This window comes from Trachurus trachurus (assembly GCF_905171665.1).
Source record: "Trachurus trachurus genome assembly, chromosome: 17".
NCBI lineage: Eukaryota > Metazoa > Chordata > Actinopteri > Carangiformes > Carangidae > Trachurus > Trachurus trachurus.
This window is the reverse complement of record NC_139900.1, coordinates 28,230,985-28,253,486: the sequence shown is the minus strand read 5'-3', so window position 1 is coordinate 28,253,486 and position 22,502 is coordinate 28,230,985. Positions and strand designations below refer to the sequence as shown.

The following is a 22,502-nucleotide window of genomic DNA, read 5'->3' as shown; positions in this document are numbered from 1 at the left end:
TTTTTTCGTGATAGAATTATAGATAATAGCGAAGGAAAACAGCAGCATTTGTGCAGCGACTAATGAAGAAAGAAGTGAGGCGAGGAAGAGAAAAGAAGAAACAGGGATGAGAGAGAGAGACAGGGAATGAAGACGAAGCTGAGAGAGTGGAGGGCTGATAAGACGTCAGGGCTATAAAGAGTAACGTAAGTGTGTGTGTAGTTTAGCATGTAATGACTCCACACTTCCTGTCAGAGCAGTTTCCTAAATTGGACGCGCACTCAGAGTTGTATGTTGATTTAATTCAGCCTTGTCTGAGCAATGTGTCAACAGTGCTGTCAGCCTGTCTCCACCACCTGCACAACCGTTTCATGTGTGTTTGCAACATGCTGGAAGTGAGTTATCCTTTACACTGGGGACCTCCTGCTTGCCGGCTGGCCCAGTATCAGACACAGATTGATGGTCTGCAATGATCCTCCTCCAAATCCACCAAAACACTCAACTTGCACTAATAGTGTTTTCCACCACATGGTACCGACTCAACTCGACTCTACTTGCTTTTGGCACCAGGCCCTTCTTTTTCCACTCCAGACAATTCAAAGCTGTGTAACTAAAGTGATAATGCTTGGAGTTATTGTGATTTATACCAGGGTCTGGGTGAATCCTCGATTCTGATTGGCTGCGGGGTGTCCATTAAAAAGTGATAATGGACACCCATAAAGATGTTCCGGTCAAATTGCCTGATAACGTTCTAAATATTACTGTTCTGGCTCAAACGCTTGTTAGTAACCACGGCAATGGACACTCGGACCATAAGCGGGTCCCTCTTTTTTTTCTTTTATCGCCGACGAGGGTTATGAAATAGTCCGCTCAGCCGCTTATTGTTAAAGACGTATGATTTTAACGGTAAAAACAACATTAAATCATGAGTGAATGATTTAATATGTATTTTTCTCGTAAGTGACCATGGTATAAGCAGGATAATGACCTTCGAGGTGTCCGATTATCAGAAATTGATGGACTTCGCGGAAGCAACCGTCCTCCGCTTCGCGTCAGACGGTTCACGCCTCCGTGTCATCCATTGATATCTGATAATGGACACCTCGTCGTCTATTGAATGCTGCTCTCTGATTGGTCCATCGCTGCGTTCTGCGGTCCGTTATTTCTGTATAATGACCGTCGTCAAGTATAACAGACCGTTGATCAGCGCAGTACAAAAAACTATGAGAGAAACTATGCAGGATATTTACCTTATGTTTCATTTTTACCGTCATTAAACAGCTTCAGACTAATATTGATGTTAGATAAATGACTTGTAACTTGAGAGTGGAGGCTCCTTCCACATTGTGGCTGGAAACCAAACTTGCACCAGAACCTCTGACCCGGTGTTTCCTCTCGTCCTCTGCGACACAAACGCACCCCGTAAACAGTAATCTCTTGTTTATGGCAGATAAGACTACACAAAATACACACATCGTAACACGTGTATGGTAATCCATCGATCCACTGATTGATTATCCAAGGCTTCAAATGCACGACCGGGAGGGGGCTCAGCAAAACAGTGGACATGGCCAGTCTTGCAGATTCGCTAAATGATGCAATTAAAAATTGATGAAAGTCGTATTTTCGTCAACATTATGTTTCAAATTAATTATTTTACTCGTAAACCGTGTAATAAGCGGGATAATGTATAGTTGGTCGGTTGTTATGGAGAAATAAACCCCTTCAGGATGTATGAAACCACATACTCCATACTTCCTGTTGAGGTTTATTTCTCCATAACAACCTCCGAACTATACATTATCCCTTACATAACACATGCATAATAATGCAGGATATTAATGTGGATGGCAAACAGAGAAACAGCTGCACTCTCTCAACTGACCACCACGTGGTATCACACAGTATGTTGCCCCACTAAAAGTATGGTAGGATAACAGGCTAGAGTGAGTGGTTACAGTCATGGCAGGTTTGTTCTGTCCTGTCTCACACAGTGATGATGCAGTAGTACTGTAGTTCTCTCTGACCAGTAAGTAGCCTGCAATGTTTTTATGACAATTTACAGAGTGATAGGCTACCAAAAATAAGCAGCTACCAGGTTGTGGAAAACCAAAAGTTGAAAAGAGACATTATGGGGTGGTGTTCAGCTGAGTTGGTAGAGCAGCCGCCCCATGTGTTGATGCTGTAGTCCTCACTGCAGGCAGCCCCGGTTCGAATCCTGCATCGAGGGGCCCTTTCCTGCATGTCATTCCCCCGCTCTCTGCCTCCCCATTTCCTGTCTCTCTTTCCACTGTGCTTTCCATTAAAGATGAAAAAATATATGTAAAAAAAACAAACATCCACACGCACATCCGTGCCAAAAAAGCTTTGGGCAGGTGCTTAGTCGGAAACATACAAAAGTGAGGAAGGAAAAGAAAACTGCTCGCACACTGCAGGGCTCCAATTTGCAGTCCATTTATTTGCACAGAAAAAGGAGTAATGTTTCGAGCAGAAGCAGCTCTTCGTCAGAGAAAATATATACAGTATATATAAAAAAGACAAGATACATTATTAGGTACTATGCGTTTTCATGTGTTTACAGGTAGGTCCGATCACGCACGAGAGAGTAGGGAGAGAGGGCGGGCGAGCGACGGTAGCTTGATTGACACATCATGATCCAATTGACTACAACGTGACTTTGTACGTGATTGGATGGTGTTTTTTGAGGCTTGTTTTTGATATTTGTGAAAAAACCTTTATTTACTCAGTTGCAATCGGGTGTTAAGAGGATTTCTAGCAGATTAGTAAAAAATGCTCCAGAATAAGATCTCCAACCCAACCTTTAATGACTGCAAGACTCAGATGATTAATCCAAAGCGATGATAATCTGAACCCAATATTTCAGTGAGAGCTTCACTGATTCAGAGACTATTTAACTTTAAGCTGCTGGAAATCCTGCTGCATACTGAACAGTGGGCGTCCGGCTGGACCATCAAAACAGTCTCTATCTGACTGTTTACCTTGTGTGTGTGCATGAGTAGAGTGGGCTGAGTGTGACACACTAGGCTGACCTGATACAAAGAATGTAGGGTCAGAGTGACCTTGACCTTTTACAACGAAAGTCTTATCATCCTTCAGTCCCAATGAATGTTTATACCAAATAAGAAATTCCTCCCCTAAAGGTGTTAGTAAGAGACCTTGTTTACAAAAAATCAAAAAAAAAAAAAAAAAATCAGAAAGACAGACAGACGTCCATAAAACAGAATTCTATTTTGGCTGTTGCTGGGGTGGAGGCATAAAAACTGGTCGATCCCACCGGTGTGTCTTCAGGCTTCAGAGCTGACCATCAAAGAAAACTGGGCCTGAGCTTCCACATTGTTTACTACAGTCAGGTCTGGATGTTTTCATGTGTGCTTTGAAGTTTTATCTTTTTTTTTCACCCTGTCTGCTGTGAAAGAATGTCCTGGAAATGTTTCCATCACGCAGCAGCCACACACTTGACCTTCGTGTAATGTATGTGCTAAAGGGAGGGGCAGGTGTTATTCAGTGCTCACACAGCGACATCATCAAGATTAAACATTTCATCCCGAGGAAGAATCATCACAGCCGTCTTTAATTATGGTTCATTAAAGGGATAGTTCACCCAAAATTCAAATTTCACTCATTATCTACTTACCCTCATGTCGACTAAGAGCTGTGAGAATTTTCAGAGTCCTCCGTACCTTCTCTGAGTTACAGGGGGTCCGCACAGCAGTATTTGTCCATATAATGGTTGTCAATGGATACCAACTTTCTTCGTCCAAAAAGACACACCAAAAAACATCCAAATACCTCCATACTGCTCGTCTGTAATGTCCCTCTTGTATTGAAGCCCCGACATGAGAAATTGTTCCGCTGGTCAGTGCAAATCATGCGAGATTTGCACTGACACAGGAAGAGCAGTGAACCGAGACACTGGGAGCTTCCGTGCCAAACAAGCTTAAAATATAGACATATTTAATTTTTTTCAGAACAATTTCTCATGTCGGGGCTTCAATACAAGAGGGACATTACACACGAGCACTATGGAGGTATTTGGATGTTTTTTGGTGTGTCTTTTTGGACGAAGAAAGTTGGTATCCATTATATGGACAAATACTGCTGCGCGGACCCCCCTGTAACTCAGAGAAGGGACGGAGGACTCTGAAAATTCTCACAGCTCTTAGTTGACATGAGGGTGAGTAGATAATGAGTGAAATTTGAATTTTGGGTGAACTATCCCTTTAAACCATGTTTATGATTATGATTTATGTTGCCCCCCACGTCTGTGTTTCTTGCGGTGCATTCACACGGGATAAGTGAAGTCTGTATTTTTACTCGAATTTACTGACATTAAGGCTCCGATATGACATCAAAGCTGTGTACTTTGTAACATCCGCTGCTGTCACATCCATGTGCGAAGCAAATGTAAATAAAATGTCAAAGCAGCAACGTGACTTCGCAACAGTGCAGTTGTTGTTACAATAACGGGCCGTCATGGCATTTGTATTACGCCTGTTGAAAGCCGCATGTCATCCATCTCAATATCCTCCTAAATTTCACTCTTTTTATGGATCTGAGCTGTTTCTTCAAATGGGTCTCCAGTACCGAGACAAGACTGTATTTGCACCTAAAATGGTGTCAAAATTGCCACTCATAATTTCCACTGCAGCCTCCATGTTTCAACTGGGAAAGAAGTAGAAAAAGGCGCGTAACAAAAACAACAAATAGCTACCCCACTGAGATGTTTGGCGAAATATAGTAGGTAATTTGCGGTGGAAGTTTTACTTTACAAATTACAGACATGACGCATTCGCACGGGATTAAGATCACAGACGTCCTCCACAATTATTACAAATTACCAGAGGTCCCCAGGTGATACTAATCCTGTGCGAATAGGGCTTATGACCCGTGAATAAGCAAGAATGAGCACAAATGAGCTTGAAAATGTTTTTTTTTTAATTACATTTTGCTAAACTTTCATATCACACAGACTTTGTCAATTCACTCGTCAGTGTGAAGTCATTAGTGACTTGTACAACTATGCTACAGTGAGTAACTTCCCTAATACTGCTAATACGATGTGCAAAATGGTGGAGACTGTTAAAGTTCAAACTATGTCTCTGAGTGAAGCTAAGAATTAGTATGAAACGCCTTTTTGTCAGCTTTTGTGGACTCCTTCTATCTAGAGGAGACAATAAATGAAGAAGCTGCAGAAGCCATATTTTCCAATAAACATAGCTTCTCTGGTGACCCAGGCTGTCCTCACACTGAGGTCCAAAAAAACAATATCTCACGGCTGACTCGACAGGGCAATGGAAATAACGGTGGGCAAACAATTCAACTGAGTCAACATGTTCATTCTTTTCAGTTTTCTTTCATTGACTTAACTTGTCTGGCAAATTAGAACCAATACAAATGTTAACTCAAGTACATTTCTGGTCGGGTGTCCCCTCTGCCTGAACTCAGGAAATGAAAACACTTTCTGAATGAAGATAACTGTTTGCCATTCAGAGGCAGCTGAATAAAGCAAGAGCGAAGGTTTCATTTATGTCTGCAAAGCATTCAAAACATTTAATTTCCCTATTTCATCTTCCCTGTGTGTAATTCAATATCTAGGGGGCTGCAGAATATGCCAACAATGGGCTGAGAACTACTCTCCTTGAAAACTAACACTAAAAAATGGATAGGCTGGGAGTAAGGACTCTGCAGTACTTCCTCCCCTCGACTAGACCTTTCCATCATCACTGACAGGACTATAATGAGTACTACCTGAAAACTGCAGTAGACCTGACTCGATTCTAGACGAGGAACTGTCATATGAAGCCCACAGTGCAGCCACAACTGGAGTGCAGAGGTTATCTCTCCCAGAAATCCTTCAAAATCTGAGCTTCCCTCCTGGACTCTGGCGGCTGAAATATTCCCTTAAACTGACACTCACATGATTCTTGTCTTTGGAATAATTCCTCCTTGAGCAAAGCTACTATGTGGAGCTGCAGCCTGCACCGTGCAGCACTGCCCTCCATGAGACCACCCGGCTCAGTGTCTGCCCTCTGCATTTGGCATCCGAAAATAACTTCTTATTTCTGGACTCTACTCTAACAGTACATCATGTACCTCAGTAAGTGCACGCTTTATGTGTGTCAGATGCCTGATTCTTAAAGTCTTTTATGGGAACAGATCCTCCCATTTAATCCACTGCAAGATCTCGTTTTCAACATCAAATATGAACGGCTCAATGGCTGAAGTGAAGTATACAGTCAAATACGCAGAGTGACACGGCGCGCCATCCCGTTTATCCGTCTCTCTTGCTTCACACACCATTATTCATCCTCTTGCATGTGACATGTTGTGATTAGAATAGATGGCTTTGCCTACAGACAGGAAATTCCTACAGCAGATGTCAGTGTGACAGCACAGTGACTGTCTTTTCCCACAGAGGGTCGACATGGATGACACGTATTGAATGCAGGTTTCTTACTCTCAAGTTGAGTGTCATCGGGAAGAGCAGAAATGCTTCTGTGGCAAAAAGTACGTGCACTGAGACAGGAAGAAAGAAGAAGCAAGGCGCACCAAACACGCAGTCGCTGTCATATGTCACATCCTTTCTCCCCAGCCACACACACCCATATATCCATATAGATGCAGCAGTGCTCTGCATACATAAGGGCTGAGAGAAGGTAGCATCATTTTTTGCACGTTTTCCTCCCTAATTTATTTTTTAAAGGGACAACGAGGAGTTTTGGAAAAGCGAAGCATTTCGGCGTTATTCTCATGACTCGCCGCAAAACCGAAAGTAAGGAAACGCTGGTCGGCTCGACCAGCATTTCCACCACCACTAATAATAACAAAATAACGATAGAGACAAAACGATATATTTATCTAAAATGGGCCCATTAACAAGTGTGGGTAGCGTAGATTCATCCACATTAACGTGAGACTTTTTTATTGTTGCAGAATATTTCGTTCTGCCGATGGAGAAACTCCTCGTTGCCCCTTTAAGGAGATTTTTGACCATTTCAGTAGAAATGTTATGAACCAGTTCCCTCCAGCCATTAGCTGTACTGTTTATCCTGATTGGTTACAGTGGATCTGGAGCTCAACCTCAGACATATGGCGATAGTGGTGAACACCCTGCACGACATACAACCTGCATCTCTCACATTCACACCTATGGACACTGTGGGAGGAAGCAGAGCACCTGGAGACAATCAATGCAGGCAGTATGAGACATGCAAGTTATTTTTTTCTTGATGTGAGGCGGCAGTGCTACCGTGCCGCCCCATCAACCAGCTGCAGCAGTCATCTTTTTTTTTTTTTTTCAACATACTTGGCTGGCAGCTGGCCCGGCTGCAGTACAGCAGTTCAATAATCTGTCAACACGCAACTTCCTCTCCACACAGTGGTTTGTAAGTTAAAACATTTCTTTTACTAGTGCCTGTGTCAGAACTGTCTAGTAACAATGCAGAATACTGAATGAATTAAATGACAGTCTTGACTTAAAAACCGCTTTAACCTTCGTCTTGTGTTAGCTTTCTGCTACCATCTATGTTCGGGTCAGTTTTGACCCGTATTTTAAATCAGCTGTAAAATACACTAAAAACATTTTTTTTTCATTTGTTTCTCATCTCTTGGTTACGTTGTTAGGCTTCCTTATCCATGAAAAGGCTGGTTTTGCACTTATGATTTCAGTTTGAACTCTCATTATTGTTCTTATCGTTATAACCGGGTCAAAATTGACCCTAACACCACAAATGTCATAATTTTAACCAGAGAATTTTAGAATTTTGTGTAGAAAAAATTGTTTTGTTTTATTTTGTTTAAATTGAGGTTCCTGACAAAGTCAAAAAGCCTTGATGCTATAAACAAATTTATGTGGTACTTGTATGCATTTAAAACCTGAAAACGGGTCACTGGTGACCCGGACACCAGAGAAAGGTTGAACTCATAAAAGTGTGAACCACACAATTTCAGTTACGTGGGTCAGAATAAAAGATGTAAGATTATTCAGTGTAAGTTTCAGGTTCATTTAGATATTCAACCAATAAAATATACAGTTGTTAACTATTGTTTAAAACAAAATCGTCTTGGAAGACTTTAACTATTAATATTAATACAGTTTTCAAAATAGTACCTAAATAATTTGTGGCCAATCAAGTGATCAGTTGATTGACTAACCACTACGCCTCTATTGTTGTATTCCTATCAGGTTTTATTTGTTCATTTAATAGCGACAGTGAGCATTAAAGCAATACTTACCTTTCTGGAACTTTTGCACATTTCTTTGTCTAAGTTAAAATGCTATTAATAATCTGATGATACATTAAAATGTAAGAGAAACCCAACAGGGTTAAAAACTCATATTTTTTTCATTCTCATATAATTCTGAGAAAAGTCTGACCAATAATATTATTTGGTCCGATTACTAAGATTTGACGAGCGACCGAACCTACTTAATATGTAATCACTTTGCGCACCCCTCTCCTCCTCTCCCCCCTCCCGACCAGGAAGAACGCTTATTGACAGAGCAGTAGCAGGACACAGAGAGCAGAGGAGACTAGAGTCACAACACACACAAGAAAGAAGGTTTTTGGAAATAAATAGTTTTTTAAAAGACCAATAACTGCAGCCGCAGCTGGTCGCGGAGTTTCATGTCTGATATTGTAACGTAGTGATCAGCCCCGAGTGATACGTAAACACAGGAAGTCACATGTGTTTATAAAGCATCCAGTGCTAACGGCTAGGCTACTGTTAGCTCTGTGCTAACAGCTAGGCTCTGTGAGTTCTCAACGATCCGGACCCGGTTGAACTCCGGACCGGCGCGGCTCGACTCGGCTCGGTCTGGATTTATTTTCGGCCTGAACCAGCACATCGTTGGTCCGGCCGCCAGCTCGGCTCGTTGAGAACTGTAATCTGTAACAATCACTTCCCCTGCGTCTCCAGTAGCAGTAGGCTAACAACAGTTTATTATAAAACTCATCAGTCATCATCACTGAGTCCGTTTATACGGTTTAAAACTCCGGTGTTGTGTTTGTTTGTGTTGTTCCCGTTTCACTCACGTTCCTGTTCTGTTTACCGTTGCCATGCCAACGCATGCAGCAGGGAGGGAGGGGGCTCGTGGAGCTGCGCAGGAGCATAGATATATAAACATAGATGCCGCGTTCCATACTGCCGAACAGCGCCACCATGCGTCTGCTGGCCGCCATGTTGTGCAGGGCATAAATTCTAAAGGACTGCCGTTCTAAACGCTGTAACCATGGTTGTAACCCCAGGTTTTGATTACATCTATTCACAGGCGTCATTTACGCTGGGGACGTTAACTACATAGCAGCCAAAACTGTGCACGGCGCAGAGCTTCCTGTACGCCGGAGCCAACTCGCAACAATGTAGCTTCAATTAAGTAGTTCTCTGACTCTTTCTGTCATCTCCCGCTTTGCACAAAGAGGGATTTCAAGACGCACCCATAGACTGTATAAAAAAGACGAACCACGGTGATATGGGTGCAACAAAGTCCCTGTTAACAAAATGAACATATAGGCTAATCTGTCCCTTCAAATTAAAGTTATAGTGACTGTTTGGAGCAGCAGCTGACAGTGACAGTTTTCTCATCACTAAACCTGAGCCACCATCAGATCCACTCAAAGTTTCTTATTGTATAGCCTATTCTGTGTTTTTCCTCTCTTTAACCGTCTCGTTTGAGTTTTTGCCCGGTCAACCTGCATCTGGTGCGCATCTGCTGTTTCTCTCGCGCTTGCTCACTCGCTCACTCTTGATCCGCATATGAATATTATATAAAAAATAAAAAGGAAAACACACAGATGCGCAAATTGAAATGACCTACTGTAGTGTAGTCTAACAATTAAGTGACCTAGAGCTGTAGATCTGTTATCCCCAAATAAATTTAAATCAAACGCAACTGGACTCAGTTATTTTGTCTAGGAAGACGTTTCACCTCTCATCTAAGAGGCTTCATCAGTTCATGTACGCAACTGATGAAGCCTCTTGGACCTGGACAAATGACCTGGACAAATGAGAATATTCACAGGCTTAGACGTTCTGTGTCCTGCACAATATGGCGGCCCCGCTGACGTATCGCCAGATATAGAACGCGGCATCTACGTTTATATATCTATGCGCAGGAGGGAGAGGTGGGTGGGACTTGTGAGGGAGGTGGAGCTGTTGATTTTCAAATGTTTGTGCTGTGCTGAGTGAAATGCCAGATCGGTAAGTATTGCTTTAATAAACATTGCTGTAATTGTTACAAGTTTGCCAGGAAGTTTTTTCCACTGATTTCTGATCAGTGTTTCAAAGTTACCCAAAAACAAACAACAAAGAATACATCCAAACAAACTAAACAGGACACTGATCAGGCACTAAGTGAAACACAGACACAAAAACAGGGCAGTCCATCAAACAGATTAATCTCACTGGAACAATAAAGTGCGGACAAGACTGGAAGCTGCAAGACAACAGCCAGTGACAGCAGACAGCAAAGTTCACAGCACAGAGGACGCTGACTGATCTGTGGTGCTGAGTGCTGTTTAACCATCTCTTTAAATGAGCTTTGACTGTATCAGAAAGTTTATCAATAAACAGGAGATGGACCAGCTACTGTAGTGAAAAGATGCAGCAGACAGCAATACAGCATAGTGACTCATCTAGAATGCATGTAATTAAGGTTTAATCCATTCAGGTTTAAAGGGACAATGAGGACTTTTGGAAAAGCGAAGTTTTTTCACACTACATTTTTGAGCCTCCACGCGCACCGTGAAATTCTTTGACCGGCGCAAGACGGTTTGACAGGTTTGAAGATGATCACATACCGTCGTAGTCCCGACCATAAACGGCGATTCTGCGGCGTTATTCTCATGACTCGCCACAAAACCGAAAGTAAGGAAACACTGGTCGGCTCGACCAGCATTTCCACCACCACTAATAATAACAAAATAACGATAGAGACAAAACCATATATTTATCGAAAATGGGCCCTTTAACAAGTGTGGGTAACGTAGATTCATCCACATTAATATGAGACTTTTTTATTGTTTAATTTTTTATCATTACCATCTGGCACCCAATATCAGTATCCAGTATATCATCAGTATAAATGGATTCACTCTAACCTGGCTCACATATCTTGATCTTGGAGAATGTAATAATATAAAAATGAATGATTAACCTCTCATCGGCTCAAACCCCCCCCCCCCCCCCCCCCCCCCATGCACACCTCTCTCTGCCAAAACCTGGACTTTCAACTCAACAAATCTCAACTTCACACATGGGAATGAATGCAATCAGGATCTGGACCGGATCCAAAGGTATGGGGTCCTCCAATACTAACAAATTAAGTCATGAAAATTGAAATCAATACATCAAACACCCTCCTTCACTCAACCCAACAAGCCAAACAGATCATGAACATTTCCACAGCCACCAAAACTGTCTCAAACTTTAATCTCCATGTCCACCGGCCTATAGTGCTAAATGTGAAAAACAATTCTCCCCTCCACCACTCTTTCATTTAAAATTAAATAAAGTACAAATGTACAACTTGTGCAGTAAACAATCCTCAACAGAAAGCACACCACACAAAACAAAATGCACAAAAATGGGTCTCTAACATAGACAAATGAACACAATGGCCTCCAGACACCACAGATCACTCCTCCACACCTTATGGTTATGTCTACCTGTACAGCACTAACACAAAAACACCTCATAGTATTGGGTTGAAGCATTCCCCTCTCCCCATCATTACACAATGATTTATCCTCTGCTGAACTCCTATCAAACATCTGCACACCAACAAATCCCCGACTGTCCAACCTATCAACAAGAGAGGCATCTCTATTTGCTAGAAAACCGAACATACAATAAACAACTGTCAAAGAGCTGATATCAGAAAATCCAGTCAGACTTCTCAGACTTGGAAATACAAATTGAGGGTTGTCACAAATGTTTTTTTCCCCCTACTCTGCTTGTTATTGGATTTTAAATTAAATTATGTCACTTTGACATAAATACATTGTGTGTGCACGCTGAGAACACACAGGCCACACCAATATGTGTGTGTGTGTGTGTGTGTGTGTATCAGATACTGAACATTTTGGTTGTCCTTTGAGCATCACTGCCCTCGCAGCTTGCATCATGTAATCTAGAAATCTGGCGTCTCAGTTATTTTTCATGATGCATGTGGTTACCAGCAAAAAGGCCTGTAGTCATAGTGATATCACACCAGCAACATTATATTAGACTGACGGCTTTCCATATCCAGGCTAAGTCTGACTATCACATGGACATTGAAAATATGAATATACTATATTTTTTGGGTCTTTTCTGGTCATTTTTGAGAAAAATAAATCACAAATTTATTTGAAATGAAAATATCCATTTAGTCATATAATTTACATTCATTGAATGTTTGTAATGCAAGGTAAAGACAGAGCCAGCTGTAGCAGAGACACAGCAGATGTGAACACATGTTCAAGTAACAGTAATTCAGCAACATAGCTGCCACACACAGGCAGCACAGGCAGTGTGCTCTCAGCATAACAACTAAAGCTGAATTGATTGTTGATTGTTTCATATATTGTGCTCATTATTTGACATATTTGTTAACATTCAAGATTAATTTTCCTTGCAAATTCTTTATACTGTATTATCAGACACTACAGAATATATTCATAAACATGTGTAATTTCCACATTATTTTTTATGTGCATGTGAAAGGGACAGGACAAGCAAACCATATGAAAAAGCATAAAGACATTTCATGAGGTGACACCCTAAACGTTATTCTATTTCCAGGCAATTCATGTCAGTTTAGTTTCAAACTCATTTTATCACTGCAACACACCGGACAGATGATCTGTCTGAATAACAGACAGCCCGCCAGGGCCTTAAGCAGACACAATGCTCCTTCTGTTGTCATAAGAAGAAGAAAATTAGCCATTGCATATCTAATTAAGTCAGTGAAGGCAGTGAAGATATTCTCTCTTGACAAATATTTCATGTCAGACTGTTCTTGACAAATTATGTTTTGTGCCGTCACACAGACACAACGCATTCATATTAATTATGCAGCTTTGGGGATTGCTGTTTAGCATATGAAACAGTTTCTCTGTAAGGGCAGTCAATTAGTAAGCAAGCTCCTTTCACCAGACACCCTGCCTTTGATTGCAATCATTCAGCACTTACTCTCCATTTCCTCAATTTGTCTGTGATCTCCGCCACTTCATTTATTTAATCAGAGCCAACACTGACACTATTAGCCACCTATTCTCCACAGCTGACAAAGTGAGAAAGTGTAGGGGATGGAAATAGATCCAAAGTAGAAGTACAACACAAACTTTTTTTAAGCCAAATAGCTGACCTTTTCAGTTCAACAAGAATGAGTTTTAAAATAAAGTTTACAGGACATGAGGTGGCTCAAAAGAGATAAACGTACTTCTGCACAGATGAGCCAGTGTATCAGGAGAGATACACTCAGGTCTTGGCAAGATACAGTACAGTCTGGAATCTAAGGTTATTTTTGTGTTTTTTCCGGTGTAATGTAAATTAACCAGACACAAATCTATGTGTTTTCTAAAGAACTTGTATGTGGGACTGTTTTGCCCTAATGTGCTGCCAAGTCAGAGATCTAATGGCGAGGGGGAGGGAGTCAAATATTCACTTTCATTGTAATGGATTAGTCTCTGCTCTCTGTCTTTTGACAATTTACTAAACTTCTCCCCTGTACAGCAACTGTACAGATTAAAGTATTGTGTATGCCAGTAAAAGCAATACTCTGTAGAGCTTAGTATTTATAATGCAAAGGAAAAAATGGTAGTTAGTGAGACATGCCGACGTAGGGTTAGGTCTGAAGCCAAGAGCGATTTTATACTACATTATTTTGTGAGGTTACGTGTTATGTTAGTAAAAGACCAATTCAAGACAAACATCCACTGAGAAATATTTTTCCATTGTGTTGAAGCCCTGGACCCCAGCAACATTGATTGTGGGTAGTTACACATAGGGTTGTCCTGATAGACAAAGATCTTGGTGATCAGCTATCCTCAGAGTGATTGCCAAGAGGACGGGCAATTGCCGATGTCAAGACAATGCCAGTCATTATAGTTGTAAGCACTGAAACCTCCATGGGCATGTGCATGCACACACACATTAACACTCACACTCTGACTAACTGAAATACCTTTTCCCATATAGGCCCCGTCCAGACGAATACGCGGCTTCACCGAATCCGATCTTTTTCTTAATCATTTTGAAAAAAATCTCCGTAAACACGGCATCGTTTTCAGAAATATCTGCGTCCACACGGATCCACTGAAAACGACCCAAAACGCTGTAGTACATACTGCAGGCGTGTGTGGAGCGTGTGTGGCGCTGTAGCGCTGCCACACATAAACACTTAAGACAGAGAAGAAGACGGGAAGTCCCCGCTGTAATTCAATAGAAGAAGAAGTCCCCCGCTGTATTCAAACTCAAACATGGGATTAAATGTTGACAGGGAGTCGTGTCAGAGTAAATATGACGATCAGTGATGATTAAACAGACGTGATTCAGCTGCAGCGTCTGAGCGACCCGACGGTAGTCGGCCGTTGTTGTTGTTACGTCCATATAGGCTGTTGTGCAGCTGCTGCTGCAGCGGTGTGTGTGTGTGTGTGTCTCAGGTTACAGGTAGAGCGGCGGGGGGTATGACATCATCGTTTCAGAAAAAATCAGTTTTGGCCGTCCAGACGAAAACGCTGGGGCGGCGTTTTCAAATTTTCCCACTCTGGGACCCGTTTTCAAAAAATACCATTTTCACCCCCTGAAAACGCCGTATTCGTGTGGACGCGAGGCCAATCCGATAAAGTATTTATCCGGATTCGAAAAAAACGGATTTGTGTGGACAGGGCCATAGACTTTGTGTTTCAGCTGTTATTTCAGAACCATGGACAGTTTGTGTCCCACTGAAACAGTGTTGTTTACTTGTGATTATTATTGATGATAATGTAACGCACTGATAGAAACATTAATGCTGTGATTAATAGTACTAATTGCTTACTAATTAATAATCAAATAGCTGTCCAATAATCAGTCATTGATGAAAGTTTAAAGCAGGTTTATTTGAAACACCAACTTTATTGAACTGAATTTATTTAACTTAAAAGGTTGAACAGAAACTTGGCCTTTCGCCTCAGTTAAGAACTGCAATGAAAAGCCCTAATGTGAGCTGAAAAAAAAGTATTTTATCAATCACTTGTTGAAGGATTTCAAAAATTAAATTAGTCTAGAGTCTTTTTCAGTAATAAAATGCTTCAGACTACAGATTTTATCTGGGAGTTATGCCAGGCAGCCATCTATACCTACAGACAATACAACAAACTGGATTATTCTGGTTTGAAAAACATGTGTCTGCAAATCAGGAGTGTGTGTTCCAGTAAAGGAAATTGGCTTATATTGTCTCTCTTGCTCCGTTCCAGTGGCTTCTCATCATCATCAATAACTTTGCAGGCATTGTGGCAACAGGCTGTTTCACCCCAGCCAGAAGAATAGACATATTGCCAAAAAGGCGAGGTAACATTTTTCTTTGGCACCAACCCCATCTTGATGAATCATGGTTGTCATTTCCTGTGATAGTAATAATAATGAAAATAATTATACGAGCCATAATAATACATATAGCAGGCAATTAAATGAGGTCTACGCTTTCATTGCTGACCCCAAATAATAAGAAATAATAATGATAATGATGATGATCGAAAGAGCAAAAAAAGAAATAGACTCTACATAAAAGACTATATGCATTTGTTATGCTTACCCACCCCCCACTCTTAGGCAATCATAGTGTGTATTACAAATTTCAGATAGGAGACGATTTATGAAGAGGGTCGCCAGCTAGAAACGACAGATAGAAATTTTGTTTACCTCTGTACATCAAGAACCCATTGTCTCATAAACTATACTAAGCCAGCTGCTCCAGACAACGCACAATACAGTTTGCCTAAAGCAAACTAAGAAATAGAAATAGAAATACTTTATTTAATCCCCGAGGGGAAATTTAAAATGTCACAGAGCAGCAGCAAGACAATACAGACAACAACACAGATCACAAACAGTGAAGTAAAAAGGTAACGTAAAAACACACAGTGTATTAAAACACACAAAAAAATTAATAAATAAAGGCAATAAAAACTTTATTCCTATTTAAACCTCAACACGCTGTGCATGAACACACCCTAAATTCTCAACTGCAGAAGTGTAAATGAGTGAAATATAGAGGAGAGGCTGACGGTCATTGGTTTGGCTTGATTAGTCTGCGACAGGGGAAAAGTGTTTGTCATACAAGTAATTTTCCACAAACACTGACAGTAATGTGTATTCATGCAAATGGCACAGTGTGAGTGACAGTATGACGGTGTCCATATAGGGACGTGTCACTTTACAGCCTGGTTAGTGTCATGTGAACTGAATAATGCAGGAGAGAAATACCCAATTATACTTTTCCATATATTTTGTAAAAGCTTTATAGCATTTAAAGCATATGGATGGAACATTGGGAAATTGAAAATATCTATTAAAAGAAGGTTTGATAGGCATGATTAAGTGGATAACAGAAAGTGCCAAGAATATTTTCTGCATTATTAGCTGTCATGTGAGTTATGAAGACTGATCTCTGGGCCCATGATTGTTTTTTTTCTTCTTCTAAATGCTAATCTAAAAGTCTTTTCCTCTTTGAGTGTTTTACTTGCGTGTGTGTGTAGCTTCATGCACAGTAGAGCGCCTCACCCCACCTTTCCAAACCACCTCCCCCAAAAGAAGCACAAACCTGCCACAGCTTGAGCCCTTCCTGAAACTGGCTAGCTGTCAGCATGTGTCTCTATGACGATGAAATTGAGTGACAGCACTCGACATGGGGCCATCAAGCAGAGAAACAAATGGAGACAGCTCAAGTGTGTGAGAGTGAAGGTGTGTTCATGTGCAGGTGAGTGCATGTATTAGCCTTTAGCTGTCCATCCTCATACAATCAGATTCATCTGCCAATGATGAAAGATTCCAGCTGTATTACTGTACCATTTGGAACTGGGTCTAAACCTGCAACACTGCAAACCACCCAGATCTGTATGCACTGCAATGTGTGGTACAGCAGCACTCAAAGTGAATATCAATACATCATAAAACTCTATCTAACCTAATGATAGCTATTTGAAACCGTTCTATTTTTTCGCTCTCAGCCTCAATCAGACACGATGTGTCTCTATTTAGTGTGTCCATTGTTTCAAGACTCCTGCAGAGTCGCGCAACTGTATCTTTTGTGACTTCAATTTGCAGCAGTGTTCTAAGGAAAAAGGGTTCCACAGTAAGCTTGTCTCTGTCCAAAGGTAACAACATGTCCCCAAAGATACTTTTTACTACTTAACATCTGTCCAGCAGAAACTCACAAAGTCCCTCTGAAAAATAGTGCTCCAAATCACCACTTTAAAATGATGAATTGTCGATTCTACATCGTGCTTTTGTACATATTAAACAACCAAGATAAAGTACATTATTGAGTTCACTTTACAGGGGCTGGTATGTGGATTTTGTCACCTTTGGACTTATTCCTCAAATGTTAATATGCTTAACCAACCTATGCGTAAGTGTTATCTTATTGCAATTAAATGTAATTTAATCCGTGATAGACAGCTTGTGTGCATGTTTACATCACTGAATGACTGTGTGCATTTCTCTGTTTGCACCACTTCAGCTTCATGTTTGACATCAAGACTTCCAGGAAACCCACTGATGAATGAAAACACTCCCTGTCACTTTCTTCCACTAGCCGTCTCTGATTAGACTCGTTATGTAGGTGTAGAGATGAGTCTCAGCCTCTCCCTCTGTCCCTTTCCTGCTCTCTACACCTCTCTGAACGTCTTTCAATATCTCTCTTCAACCCACCTGACCTGCTCTCTCTCCTGTCACTCCTTCAGTCTATTTCCAAGACTCCTCTGCTCCTAACAGCTCTCTCCCAGTGGGGGAAGGTCAGATGCATTGTGACAGCAAAATGTCTCAACACATTGTGTCATCACAGGAGACTGCTACCTCATTAAAGTCCAATTTCTCTTCCTCCCTCCCCTTTCCCTCTTCATATGTGCAGGTGAGCGGGATCAACGCGTCGATGAGCAGGAAGCGTGAGCAGCGCGTGTTATTCATGGTGGTTGTCATGGTGATCTGCTACCTCTTGTGCTGGCTGCCGTACGGTATCATGGCCTTGTTGGCCACCTTCGGGCCACCAGGCCTGGTCACGCCCGAGGCCAGCATCATCCCCTCAGTCCTGGCTAAGACCAGCACGGTCATCAACCCGGTCATCTACGTCTTCATGAATAAACAGGTGAGAGAGAGAGAGAGGGAGGGAGGGAGGGAGGGAAGTATGGAGGAGGTGAGGGCTGTAGCTGGCCTGGGGTCAGTCCTGTTTGTCTTTTACTGTCACAAAGATGTGGGCGGAGGTCACTTCATCTACTGAGACCAACCATCTTGACTGTTTTCAAGGTGGGCTAATGAGTCATTGTTTTATTTTCCTATCAGATGGAATCCCAGAGGCTCAGTGGCTCCAAATTATATTACATCTATTTTTTTTTATTTTTTTTTACAGTGTATAAAGTTGTTTGTTACATATTCAACTTGTTTGGAGCAACTTAACACTTAAAATATGTTGTACCTATTCATTTTGCACGAGCCAACTCATGACATCAGCAATGCAACAACTTGAAAGGAGTTGGCATTCGGTGCACTTGAGGCCACATCGAACTAATCTAATATATTTGTGATCAACTGAGCCAAGCCCTTCATGTGAGTCCTGCAACCTGCTGACTGCTTGTCAAAGCAGAACAGATATTTGCAGTGTCACAAAGACACCAGCCATCTGAAGTGTTGATAATTAAACTCACAGTAGGTCTCTATTAACTTTGGCCCACGCCCACTTTAGACAATATGATGAATAGCTTGGGGGAGTTATCTTTAATTGTGTGCTGTTTTTTCCAGGTAGCTGTTATAAGTGGACGGGGACTATTACTATGCTTTACAAGCACTTCTGCTTCATTAAATTTTTAGTTGCTGTGAGGTGATTAATCAAAATGACACAATGACCCCACGACGTACTGATACATGACCACTATTACCAGCAATTCAAACTTTCTATATCTGTGCGTGTCCCGTGTGACCCTTGAATAACCTTCACATTAGAAAACTCCTTCAAATCTGTTATCAATTATTTCAAAGATCTGCTGATTATATTTAAAGAATTCTTCAGCATTTGGGAAAATAAACATATTCACTGTCTGGCACAGGTGATCAATACTTTGCTTATACTCTGTTATAAATAAAGATGATGTCGTCCCTATACATCATGCAGCAGCCAACCACTGCTGCAGTTCTTGCTGTCACTGCATGACAAGGAGTTGCAATTATAAACTCTGCAAAAGGCTTTTAATTTGAAATGACACACAGCTGAGGTGAGAGTGGGAGAGAGAGAGAGAAATAAAGAAAAGGGGGATGGAGGTAGATTTAACTACCCACAGAGTTTACATGGATGGCTGCCCAGATTTATTAACTGCCAAAGTGTGTTTGGTGACCCATTTTAGCATTTTTTATTAAGATTGATTAACTAGTGGACAAGAACGCCACACACATCCCCCACTATCAACAAATAAACACCTTGTCCAGGGGGAATTTAACAGTGGTAGGATGCAAAAAAAAATACTGTGCTGTAGCATTAAGTTGAAGTAGAAAGTTCTAGATATGTAGGAAAAAAACATTGTTGAAGGATAACACAGCAAAATTGGAATCAGAAGTAAATCCACGACAGCAAGAAAAACATGAGAGTTTATGCTGAAGTGGCGCCGATGATTGAAATCTCAGTTGTTGCAGCAGAGCACGAGTTCAGGCTTCGGGGAAAAATCAATGGCCATGTGAAGCTGTGTCTGTTCCTCCGATGTGTACACCCAGTTCAAAACCTGAAAGAGGGCTTGAGTTTGATTGCACTGTTCATATTTGTTTAGGCACAATAACCACAGTGTTGTAGTGTCCTGTGTCACTGTGGCATTTAAAAAAAAAAAAAAACAACAACATCCACCTGCTTCATATGGTGTTGACATGAAAAGTCGCAGTCAATGTTAATTTTGTCTCTTCATGCCCTCGTGGCTGCATAATCCACGTTGTTTTTGAAAATCATAGTATAATTGATCATGACAGAATTTCTACGACTGTCGGTTTGCAGTTCTCTAGTATTGCCTCAGAATTTTTTTTACAGGGAACAAAGTAGCCGCTACACTGAGTGTTAGCCAAAGGACTCAGCGGTGTATGGAGTGTGCTGGGCTGATGTAAAAAAAAAAAAACGGAAGTTTAGCATCGTGCTGGTTCCCGGGAAAAGAAAGTGAATGGGAATTTTGTTTTGGATTATGTCAGAAAATAAGCTCTGTGGCTAATGATACTTACAAGTTTTGTTCAGTGAGATAATCTTCACATATGAACACCTTTTATACCGTATTTTGAAGCTTTAATGCGATCACCAGAAGTAAAAAGCTAACGTTAGGCTTTAACGGACCACTAAGCTTTTGACTGATTTCAGCTGCTTTATTTTAAAAACATTGCATAATGGGGAAATCAGGCTGTTTTTACTTGTTGAAGACCCATAAATAACATAAAATAATATACGTAAGAACACTCTTGCCCCTGTCCCTGACCGGGTGTAAACCTGAAACTCGCTTAAGCTTTTGTTAACCACAGACCTAATTTGAGGTATTATCCCATTCAAAAAACATATAGACTTTTAGACGAGGGAACTGGTAGTGCGAAAAGCACAATGGAGTTCCGGGTTTACTGGCAGTGGTTGAGGCAGCCGCCCCATGTAGAGGCTACAGCCCTCAACGCAGGCGTCCCCGGTTCGAATCCTGCGTCGGGCAGACATTTCCTGCATGTCATTCCCCCTCTCTCTGCCTCCCCCTTTCCTGTCTATCTCACTGTGCTATCAGATAAAGGCAAAAACGCCAAAAAAAAATACTTAAAAAAAAAAAAAAAAAAAAAAAACACGTAACTTGGGGTCTGCCTTCTTCCCAGTCATGCCCAAACTCCAGTGTAACCTGACAGAGATTTTTGAACTGGTTCTTGAGTGAACAGGGTAAGTGTTTATTTTATCTAACGCCATTAAATCAGATTTTGCATATAATTTCTGCCAAGTTCATTTAAAGCCAAGTGGCTGTTTTTCATCTGGTTTTCAGGTCAAAGCTGATTTGAGAAACAGACTGAAAAGGGAGCAGCGATAAATGGACCAGCACCAGAGGTGTTCCCATATGACCAGGCATTGGAGCCCCTCTTTGAAAAACCACAGAAAGATGAAGTGCTCTGACAAACAGAGCCATCTTTGTACCGCTAAAAGTAATTTATTCTTTATAGCTTTTACTTTGTCTTACTCCCATGTGGGTAGATGGAGGAGAGGGCTGTGGGGCTCCAGTCTGTGAAATATTATGTTGAATTAATGTAAATACTGTGTTAAAGGTCACACATATTTGTCTTTTGTCATATATAGATAAAACCACCCATCTCCACCAGCTCTGACTCCAAGTACATTTCTGACCTGTGGGAAACACTGGTATTTGTAATAGTTTCACTAATTAGATAAATTGTGTAAATGAATTAGCTCTATTAGGCAATGGACAGATCTTGTCACCTTCAAAAAGAGCCAGGGAAGCTGTTCCTCCTTTGTGTCACGCTATACAGTAAGTGTAACACTACCTGTTTGCTTTATCCTTAAAGGTCCCATAGATGCCCAGGTTAGGTGCCACATTCATTCTTTGAATGCGTTGAAATGCTCCCTCCACAGAGCAATATACACAGCCTTCACTTTCTGATGTCACAACAAAGCAGACATAGCTCTGCCCACCTAGACCACCGTTTTACCTCCCAGCATTTTGTTTCTCTGAGACTTTACTGCTCAAATATGCTGTTTTTTTTTTCAATCACGAAGACAACAGACAGCCAATCAGAAGAAAGATATCTTCTTAGCCTGACTGTAAAAACAATGTTGCAAGAGCTCCAGGGAGAAAACATTGAGAGGAAAAATAAATAATAAATATGGGACCTCTAAAGGCACCAACTGTCTCCTGACTGAAAATAAGCAAATTTCCCAAAATGTCTAAAGGTGTAGATAAAAACTATAAATCAAAAAATACTTAAGGTAGTTGGCACTGCCAGCTGACTAAGTGCTTCAATATAACTGTGTGGGTTTGATCACCTTTGATTGACACTAACTGTCACCTCGTTCACCCCAGGGCAGGGGCGGACTGGCCATCTGGATGTTCTGGAGAATACCAGAACGGCCGGTACGGCAGGACGGCCGCCGCCGGCCGCTGCGCAGCCGTCACAGTTTTTTTTTCTCTTGCGCATCATCTACTGTTGTTCCATGTCCAGACCAATAGGTGGCAACAACACGCCTGCAGGCCCATAGATGCGCAAGCTCACTTGTCACTCAGCCGTTGACAGTGCAGAGTGAGTGTAACGTGTAGTTCAAC

At 41.4% G+C, this 22,502-nt stretch overlaps 1 protein-coding gene across 1 annotated transcript in view; it reads left to right on the top strand.

The window, feature by feature from the left end:
* Positions 1-22,502, top strand: part of tmtopsa (teleost multiple tissue opsin a) — a gene marked incomplete at both ends in the record, with an annotated part of 76,852 nt that overhangs the window by 41,216 nt on the left and 13,134 nt on the right. Inside the window, one exon of the mRNA XM_083991224.1 lies at positions 18,095-18,328. Coding sequence (XP_083847350.1) covers positions 18,095-18,328 — 234 coding nt within the window. The remainder of the gene's footprint in view (positions 1-18,094; positions 18,329-22,502) is intronic.